Source organism: Mercenaria mercenaria, chromosome 7, assembly GCF_021730395.1.
Source record: "Mercenaria mercenaria strain notata chromosome 7, MADL_Memer_1, whole genome shotgun sequence".
Lineage (NCBI taxonomy): Eukaryota > Metazoa > Mollusca > Bivalvia > Venerida > Veneridae > Mercenaria > Mercenaria mercenaria.
The window spans coordinates 28,815,759-28,826,803 of record NC_069367.1 but is presented as its reverse complement, the minus strand read 5'-3'; the positions used below and the strand labels follow the sequence as shown (position 1 = coordinate 28,826,803).

General features: G+C 33.4%; 1 protein-coding gene across 1 annotated transcript; it reads left to right on the top strand.

The window, feature by feature from the left end:
• Nucleotides 1-829: 829 nt before the first annotated feature.
• LOC123554508 (putative serine protease F56F10.1) lies at nt 830-9,055 on the top strand. The gene is made up of 10 exons (XM_045344716.2): nt 830-1,259; nt 1,768-1,949; nt 2,218-2,363; nt 2,660-2,755; nt 3,024-3,159; nt 4,474-4,588; nt 5,964-6,165; nt 6,599-6,698; nt 7,515-7,738; nt 8,175-9,055. The coding sequence occupies exons 1-10, from the start codon at nt 1,062-1,064 to the stop codon at nt 8,282-8,284; spliced, it is 1,509 nt and encodes a 502-aa protein (XP_045200651.2). The 5' UTR covers nt 830-1,061; the 3' UTR covers nt 8,285-9,055.
• Nucleotides 9,056-11,045: the final 1,990 nt, after the last annotated feature.

The window sequence follows — 11,045 nt, the reverse complement described above, 5'->3', positions numbered from 1 at the left end:
TTATATAAAAACAAAACTAACATGTTTATGTGTATTAACAGTACTATGCATTAGATTTAAAATAGTACACACTGTACATGTATAGTCTACAACTAAACACAGTATAAATGTGTACCATCAATAAAAACTGGAAGCTATTTAACAATGACTGTTGACTATATATACAATTATTTAAGATAGAATTTAAAAACATTTGAAGAGGATTTTATACATTACAAGTAAATGCTATAGTGAAAATAGCTATTGGATATTTTCAACGGCTGGAATTCATCAAGTCTTACCAGACTGTCCTGATATCTGAACTGACGACATTTTTCCTTAAAATATGTTTGATAAACAAACAGACTCAAGTTTACCTAAGTAACATATTTTTATGCTGGCTTTTTTTGCCATTTCGCGACTTCATGTCGATGCTTCGAAGACACATGCAAACGATTGTCATTGTTTGTTTGAACGAAGACAATAGGACACAAAACATTTATGGCGAACTAATGAGTTTTTACTGACGAACACCTGAACACTCCTTGGGAACGACGTTTTATATCCGCCGATACCATTAATCAGCAGTATTTTGTAAATGCTTATTGTTGATAGTAGTTGCTCATCTCATTTTTTGTATGTTCTTCATATTTAAAACTAGAAAATAACTTTAAATCAAATTCCACTCTCGGAGCTAAAACAGAACTTGACTTGGATAGTAAAAAGCGAAAACAAAAATAAATTTAGCAACAGTTTAAATGTTTACGTTAGATTATATATTTGATAGTCAGACTAACTACTTTAATTAGCAGATAACTGACCCAGTGTAAAATTGATTAGATAATTTTAAAATGTTACAGTCCAAGGTATGATAATAGCATCACTTATTTGAATAACTATATTAAATTCGCCTAATGCCTAAACAATATTTAGATTGTTACGCATGTTCTGAAAAGGCATAAAGATTTAGAACTGGTTTGTAAAATAGTTTGTAACTTTCGGAATATCTTGGCAACACTCATATAATAAACTTTGCGACGATTTGCTGATTTATTTTTGCATACATTAAGGGCGGCGGGGCAATGGATTATTGGTTTCGTTTAACATTTGTTGCATCTCTTTATATTCATGCTGAAGCCTGGATGTTCAATGGCAGACCTAATGGTGGGAAAGTAGGATCACCTGAAGTGTTGAAAGGAACACCGTTACCAGATGAACAATTCTATGAGTTTCAAAAGGTTAACCATTTTGACGGAAGTGATTTCAGAACATGGAAACAAGTAAGTGAACATTTTGCTCCAGTGAAGTATATCTAAAAGTTCTTTAAAGGGTTAGTGGTCCTACATCGTAAGAGTTTTCATGATTTTACTTCTTTCTTAGTGAACAGTACCGTAACTCCCGATGGGTGAATGCGAAAGAACTCTAAATTCTTCATTGTATATGTGAACTTAGACCTCTTTAACAGTCACCCTTCGTCACGTAAACCGAAGGTTAAATTATCAAATTAATGTGTAACCTAATTGCACGTAAGAATGTTTCATAACTGGTATTTGATGTATAAAATGTTTTCACAGCTGTTTTTATTTGTTCAGAAAAGCCTTTTAAACTGTATATTCATATTGTGCCTATCATAATGCCTAACATTCCATATTAGTTTCTCTTGCTTTATACAAAAAATTGACAGTAATTACAGGCGCAAAATGCAGTTAATATTAAGGTTATGTTTTACATCAATACAGGGATATTTCGTTCATCATTCCATATTATCAAATCTTTCCAATCTTTTAGAGATATTTTGTTAACAATGCCACGTTCAGAGCCGGAGGTCCAGTTTTCCTCATGCTGGGTGGAGAAGAAGAAGTAAACACCGCGTGGTTAGTTGATGGCGCTTGGCAGCAGTACGCAAGTGATCATGGAGCTTTCCTGGTTCTTTTAGAACACCGATATTACGGGAAAAGTCAGCCTGTCTCGTTAGTAACAAATTTTCATGATGTGATTAAAAAAGTATCGAGTTTGACCTTAATTTCCATCTATATTTTACAAAAAGTATACATATGAGTGGTGCTATATTTCCCTTTCAAGACAAACTACAACATATTTGGTTGATAATGACAATAAAATTGTAAACCGATCGAGCGTTTTTAAAAAATACTTACTTCAAATGACTCCGTATTTTTGCTTTTTGTAGTTTTGAAAGGTGATAGCACTTATAAGATACCGACGAATTGTCTGTTTCAGGGATATTAGCACTCCGAATCTCCAGTACCTGAATTCAAAACAAGCGTTAGCTGACATCGCACAATTCATAAACTTTTTAAAAAGTTTATATATTTATCGAAACTTGAAAAACAGTAGTGTAATATTGTTTGGCGGATCATACGCGGGTATGTTTTATTTTACGTAAAATGATAGACTTTTGCTATTTCTTCGAAACAAATGAATCATTTTTATGCCTATCTACAACAATTTTTTCCGTGTAAAAAAGAATGTATCATTCATTATAATAGTATCACGATTATGTTTAGCTTTAAGCCACTGGCATACTATGGTTTCATACCGTATAGCTAACTAAAGTGTTTGAACGATTACTTCAGTTTGATGACAACTGTTATGTTCTTTTTCAAGTTGTCAGTCCTTTCGGATTCTAACTATATGTGAATCAATAACATCGCTTTTGCAGGTTCCTTGGCAGCATGGGCTAGATTACGTTATCCGTACTTGGTACAGGGTGCGGTAGCGTCCAGTGCTCCTATAGTTGCATTGATGGATTTTCATGGTAGGTTACTGAAGTCTGGTGCCTGTGGAAAAGTGTTTGTGTTCTATTTCATAGTAATATATTCTTCAGTTTCTTAATCTTATTTGTGTGCATTACGGATACGCCATTATCTTCTGTAATTGGTGACTGTATATTTGAAAATCGCAAAACTGGTTAGTTAGTATATGAAATAATATTGTCATCAGCAATATTGTTGCATACATACCAAATATTTATTTGTCTCTCCATATGCTGTAAAAAGCATATCACTACCATTATCGTTTTGCAGATTACTTTGCAAATGTTGCAGAAACGTTGGATATTACCGGCAGCAAGTGTAGAATGGAGGTACAAAATGCAACACTGCAGTTGTATGCCTGGTGGGGAGAACCTGAAAAATACAGTCTTATACAAAACACGTTCAGGTCCTAGTTGTTGATATAAACTTACACCCGAAATAAATGATAGTCAGTCTTTATTTTCCAGCATTGTAGAGTCACAATACGACACAAAATCAAGAATTGAAATTGAGTTTTTGCCAATTAGTTTATTCCCATTTAGTGATGGAAGCTTAATCACGTTGTAGTTCGCATCCTGGGAAAAGCAGTACCATTTAGAATGTATAGTCGCAACCTAGTGGGCTTGAATCCGTGACCTTCAGAGTTTAGCGGCCAACACCTTAACCACTAGACCATTGTTCTCATGAATATGGTTAACGACTTGCAGTTTCACATTTTCCCAAATCGGTTGAAAATTACTTGAACATAACTAGGTGAATGTCGACATGAATTGATCTGTATTCTATTTATTAATATAATCAAACGTAATATATATCTGCATTTGAATATAGCTCAGCTGCTACATGCATTGATTAGCTATCAGTTGCTAAAAGCCTGTCTTCAACTTTAATAAAGAAAGTAAAGTAACATGATTTCGCGCATGGATTGCAAATACAATCGACTATATAACACGAGTTCATGACTGGACTGCAAATAAAATCGACTAAATAACATGAGTTCATGACTGGATTGCAAATAAAAATCGACTAAATAACATGAGTTCATGACTGGATCGCAAATAAAATCTTGCAGATACAATCGACTACATAGCATGAGTTCGTCGCTGAATTTCAATAAAATCGACTAAATAACATGATTTTGTGACTGCACTGCAAATAAAATCGACGACTAAATAATATCACTTCATGACAAGATTGCCAAAACAATCGACTTACAAGCATGATTTCATGACTTGATTCCAAATAAAAGCGACTAAATAACCAATTTTGTCAATGACATATGCAGTTTTTCTGCAGATAAAATCGATAAAATATCATGAGTTCATGACCTGATTGCAATAAAATCGCTTAAACAACATAAGTTCATGACTGGATCGCAAATAAAGTCGACTAAATAGCATGAGTTCGTCCCCCGATTGCAATAAAATCGACTAAATAACATGACCTAATGACTGGATTTCAAATACAATCGACTACATAACACGAGTTCATGACTGGACTGCAAATAAAATCGACTAAATAACATGAGTTCATGACTGGGTTGCAATAAAACCGACTAAATAACACGAGTTCGTGACTGGAATGCAAATAAAATCGATTGAATATAACATGACTTTATGACAAGATTGCCGAAACAATCAACTTAAAAGCATGATTTCATGACTGAATTGCAACCTAAAGCGATTTAATAACCAACTTTGTCAAATGCTTTTTTCTGCAGATTATGTGATAAGATCAACCATGACTTTGTTCTAGACTTGTCTGTATTTTTCTACAATCTCGCTGAAAATTTTGCCGGAGTTGTTCAGTATAACAACGTCAACAGGAGTTTTCTGGTATGGAATCTATCTTGTATTGGTTTGTTGATTTAACAATATAGTAAATCATAGGATCCACATATAATTATGTTTTATCACTGTTATTTCAACAATGATGTCTGTCTGTCTGTCTGTCTGTCTTTCTGTCAGTAGACACAATCTTGTGCGCACCAACTCTCATCCCCTTGACACAATTTAATGAAACTTCACGCAAGTGATCAGTAACGACAGGAGTTGTGCATGGTGCATGTTACGTTCTTTTAGATAATTATTATGCATAGTTATGGGACTTTGTTTGTTTTTTTACTATGCTATATATATAGAATCTGCATATCCAATCTTGTGCGCACCTAATCTCCCAAACCATTGCACACATTTAATGAAACTTCACACAAGTGATCAGTACCAACCCTACTTGTGCATGGTGCATGTTAGTTGTTTTTTTTTTTTCAGGAAAAAAGTTCTGCACAGTAATATGACTTTTTTTTGTTAATCTACTATATACATACATTTTACATGTGCAATCTTGTGCGCGCCTAATCTCCCGAACCCTTGCACACAATTTAATGAAACTTCTACAAACCCTTGTTATGCAAGGTGCATGTTACGTTCTTTTAGATAAATATTATACAGAGTTATGGGACTTTGTTTTTGTTGCTATGCTATATACATAGAGTCTGCATATGCAATTTTGTGCGCACCTAATCTCCCGAACCATTGCACACAATTTAATGAAACTTCATACAAGTGATCAATACCAACCCTAGTTGTGCATGGTGCATATTAGATTCTGTCATAAAAATATTATGCAGGGTTATGTGACTTCGTTTTTTTGGTTACTATACTTTATACATACAGTCCAAATGATTATGCAATCTTTTGTGCATCAAATTGTAATGTACTGTGTCAGTGCGTGCGAGGTGTACATTCATCACCTTCGGTGATAGCTCTAGTTTTATCAAGTTAATAATTAAAAATTAGAAGTTGAAATGAGTTTAATATATCCATGTTTATGGAAATTTTACAAAGAAATATTTCAAATACACACAATTTAGTTAACCAATGAACATATTAAACATGAAATAAAAAGGAAAAATATGTTACATGCAATATTTGAATAACAGAAATTATATTTTCACTGACTGTTACTAGACTCGTGAAACAATATTGCATCTGGAGTTCACTCGGTAAAAGATATTTCGGTTTTACATTAAAACACTCAGTCATCCCGTATATACAATAACACTTATTGCTCCGATGATGTTAGTCACGTCATCACTTCTAATGGAATATAGCCACGGAACAGCTTTAGCTATATAGTCTTGTAATGTCTGAGAATGGTATGATGTAACAGGAACAGGAAGAGGTAGTGTTTTCTTTATTGTCTCTATAGGGTAAGAAAGGAAAAAATCCGACAATACAGACAGTTTGTGACATCATGACGGACGATAGCCGAGGTAACAGCGTACAACGTTACGCTGACGTCAATTCACTCATTCTAGACACGTACGGGGAGCAGTGCTTGAGCCTAAGATATAACAAACTGGCTCATTCCCTCAATCAAACAGACTGGAACAGTGTTTCTGCTAAAGGAAGTAAGTCGATGAAAGTGTAGTGTACTACTTACTTGATTAATTTTCAATTATTCATTTGCATCACACTTCTCAAACTCAAACGAACTTGCGTGGATTTTTTAAAGAATATTTGCATGATTGTGTCACAACTAGTTTGCTGATATAATTGCAAATTGCTTCAATTTTGCTTGAGAAATTTAATTTGAGGTAAATGCTTTTTTTCAGTTCTAAATATTCCAATTTATGTGGTAGGACGAATAATGTGTCGCTACTTACTTGTTACTTTGATAATAATAATGTAATTTCAGGGCTCGTTTGGAAGGCTTTACCTGAATGCGTTGCCTCTTAAAATAAAGTCTTTATTATTATTATTATCATCATCATTATTATTAGGATATAAAGATAAACATAATTACAAAATAATTGTAATTAAATGTTTTTTTTATCTTTTAAGATAGACAATGGCTGTATCAATCATGCTCAGAGCTTGGTTGGATGCAGAGCTCGTACACATATAGGCAGACTTTCGGGCCGTGGTATCTTTTCCCATTTAAGTAAGTCCATGCTTTGTCGAAAAATTTGGATTAACATAGTTGATAGGTTCCCACAGAAGTATATAGAATGCCCCCTTTAAATCTGAAGAACAGCAGTTGAAAAGGGATAGTTTTGCATTAACCAAAGTCGGTCTACGATTCTCGACAAGATGAAACTTCGAGAAAGGCTAAACAAACGTACAAATGTGTAAAAAAAAAAAAGAACAGAAAAAATAAACTTATGTGTTTCACCACATCAAAAATCGTTGACCAATTTTGTCATTTCATTTCATATAATTAAGAACGCTATAGATGGAAACAAATGTTTTAAACAAGACAAGGAAGAGTTAAAAATGATCAAACAAAATGTCATATACGTCATTTTGCATGTAATTGGGATAGATTTCATAAAAATAAAATGTACAAGTGTTTCTGAATTTTGAATATAAAATAAGTTGGTATTTTAAAGGACTGAGTAGCGTCCATATGACAGAGTTGAATTATTTGTTCTTGTTTATTTTAAGTTAAAACACAATGATAAGATCAGTAGAAAAGATAATTTTTGAAAGTTTTAATTGTTAAGACATACTGAGTGTAACATACCTATTCTCTTGAAAAGAAGAGAAGGTATTTCTTAAACGTAGTTATTTCATCTGCCGTGCCTAATTCAGTTTATAAGTTCAGTTCTCCAGAAATTACGTTATTGACTACTGTAAAAATGTATATTATTGCAAACAACATGGCTGCAAAAGTCTAATCTACTACTTCGGGTAATTCTGTTTATTTATTATGAGACTAATTGTATACTTGTCTATATCGGAAAAACTGTTTTTATAGCTTTACAACAGATCTATGTGACTCCGTGTTAAATCCGCCATCACATTGGGAATGGTCGGAGATAATGAACAACTGCGATGAGACAAACAGGTTTTACGGTGGACTTAATTTGCCAGTATCTAATATGATCTTTGTGAACGGAATGCTTGATCCCTGGAGAAGCGTGGGTATTTTGTCAAAACCCCCTGGAACATTGGATGACGTGGCAGTCTTTCTAATTAACGGTAATGTTGTGTAATGCATACCTTTTCTCGTTTATATGTTCAACCTGCACTAATCTGATCCATTTGAATACCAGGCCATTCTTCAAGACTTCAGTTATTGTAGTAGAATTTCGTATAGCTTCGTTTCTGTATGGATCTCAGTTAAAGCATCAAGACAAAATGTCTGGATATATCTGAATGCTTTACTATTTTTCTTCAGTATCAATTCATATCTTTAGACATTTACTATTGGCTACATTCGTTTGCGCATTACTTCAAACAGTAACAATATGTTTAACATTCCAATCCGGCTGCATTAATATCGTCTAGAAGCAGTGTAGCATCACTTTCATGTTCTTCAAAATAACATTAAAAATTAAATTTACATTTCTTTCAAGTAACACAACTGACACAAACGTATATTTTAAAAGTATATATGTTCTTTTTGGTTTTCCAGGAACATCACATTGTGCTGACATGTACCCATCATCTTTGAATGATCCACCACAATTAACTGAAGCAAGATCTCAAATATCGAAAATCATTGGAACATGGCTTGGTTCATGAAATATGCTACAGGGCTACAGGCAAAACTTAGAACCAAAATAATGTATTTACATGTACAAATAACTCCCGCAAAGATTTTATATTCACATCATGTAAATAAAATACATATTTAACAACACACTTTGCAGTAGGTAGTGCGTATTTCATGGCGTTTACTACAGAAATCGGCACAGTGGTTGTTTTTTGGTTTTTTTGCTCACAGTAAAAGAAAGCTTCGTCCGCGGTTAAGTTGCATTTTTGCGTAATACTACAAAGATTTCTACGGGAGAGTGCTGATTATTATCTGTATCTTCTCACCTACTCCCTATATTGTATTGCTTAAATTTAAAATGTATATACACTTTAATAAACTAACTCGTAGAATTTGTAAACCAGTATGTATAATATGCACAACATGATAAAAGATCATAAAATAGTATGACAATAATACTAAAACTGTGGTGGTTTGTTACCTTACAACCTAGTCTATATTTTACAATAATTATTAGTTTGCCTGCCTGAAACCAGTCACTGGAATCATAAAAATGTTTAATGAATAAAAAGGAGTGTATTAATAAAAATGTAAAAGAAGAACCCCTGCATGTATGACTTTCCACACCTATATTCTGTAGCAGTCCCTCCTAATGCTGTAAACACCAGTATGATAAATGCTTTATTAGATATACCATCAAAATCATTAAGCAGCAGTGCTGAGGTATATTTGTTTTGTATCCTCGTGTACCAATTACTGTTGTGAGTTGCTTGTGCCTTTGTTCAATAAATCGTTCTGCCTTAATGCCTTACAGATAATTTGATTTCGTTGACAATTTGTAGCAGATATGACCATGCACGGTATTGACTAAATTCTTCGAAAACTTTTAATTATAAGCATAACTGGATAATGCTCTTTGTAATTGAGATTATAAAAGGGAAAGCAGCCATGAAATAGAAAGAGAACCCAATTGATCAGATATACCGTGTATGTAATTTAATTTACCATTGAGAAACAGTAGTACTAAAATGAAATTCGATCATCAGGAAGCTCGCCTACCATACTTTTTTTATGCCGACCTCTCTTTACGACAACCGCAGATGTTATTCTTCTTGGAATAGATGATGCAACCATATAAGTGAATTTTGTTTGGTTTCACGTAACACCAAATAAAAAAAAGGTTTATTTTCTATGAAGACTTTTACAGCTATAGATGTTGGAAGCTGACCCCAGGTGACCCTAAGGGTATTATTTCAGGCATTGGTGAGCACTTTGGTAGAACAACCGACCTTTCGCAAGCAAACGGAACGGTCTTCTCACATAGAGAACTCTACACTCAAAGCACGGTTTTAGATCCACATAGATGAGAGGGGAGCAACCTTCGGTTACCATTTTCGTAGGAACAATAAAGTTTGAAATACTGTTAAACGAGCCGGTGTGCCCTTTTGCGTTTGTTTTTCTCTTTTTCAAAATTTCAAATGTTACTACAATTATTTAAATAAATGTTTTAAAAGTATCAAGCAATTCATTTCAGCCAAAATCATTTTTTAATTGTAGCCCGTAGGAAAAGACCTGGTATACCTGGTATTTAAGATAGCTTGATATCTCCTCAGATTAATTTTAATGCTGAATTTGAGTCCTCTCTATAAACAACATGCGAATTACGAACAAAGAAGAACAAAGAAGCTATGCCGGTCATCTAATGCTCCAGTCAAATGCAGACATTTCTGTAAGTTGCAAATGCAATACATACGGAAAATAACACATTACTTTTGACCTGATTTCAAACCCTGTATAAAGTTTTATAACGCAGCTGCTGAAATGAACGAAAAAATATCTAAAGTGTTTAAGTTGAAACTGTAGAGAGAGAGGGGGGTGTCAAGGCAAATAAACTGTTGCAATGCAATGCAAACAGTATTAATAACATACCAAACATCTAAGCCCATATTCATAAAGCTAGCTCTTGAAAAAGTCAGACAATTCATACACGATTTTCATCTTAGATTTCATGGTTTCGACATATTTTTTCAAGTATTACACAGATGACAGATATGTTTAGATTTAATCTTATTATTTAACAGAAAGTAAAGGAGCTAAATAATCCATAGTAAGGCTTTTAAAATGAAAGTAAATTTCATAAAAAGGACTTTTTAACTGTTTTTATACTTGGGATCTTTTATGGACACAAGAGAACAATTTTAAGGCTTGACAGGCTTTGTTAATACGTGAGGTGCTCGAAAAGTAATGCCATTTGGTTTATATTGCAAACTATGCTCAGTTTATAAAACAAGCTTGTTTATTTTTACATAATAATCGCTCATCACATTGTTAGCAAATACAGTGTAAATCAGCTTGAAAAGGGTACACTTTCTGTGCTTATTCTCTGGTATATATGAAGGTCCGTGACATGCAAAAAAAGACAAAATGTTTCGTTCAAAAATTCTTATACTTCGGATTTTATGATTTTTAATAATTTTTTTGGAAAATGTTGATTTTCGGGGTGTTTATTACATTATTTCCTGCATAAAATTGTATTTAAGTAATTTAAGTATTCATATTTTACCTTAATTTTCACTTTTTACAAGCTTCAGTTTTCAAAGAATTTCTCAAAATCGAAATTATCCAGTACTTTTCTTTTAAACTCGGTAATTATGACGGTTTTCATGCCAAAGTTTCTTTCCTGCGAAAACTCTTGTTTTAATTTTTCATATCTTCTGTACTACGAGATACCAACGTTTAGAGCCAGTGTCAAGTGTAAGCAGGCTATTCTTTTACAAACATACAGACAAT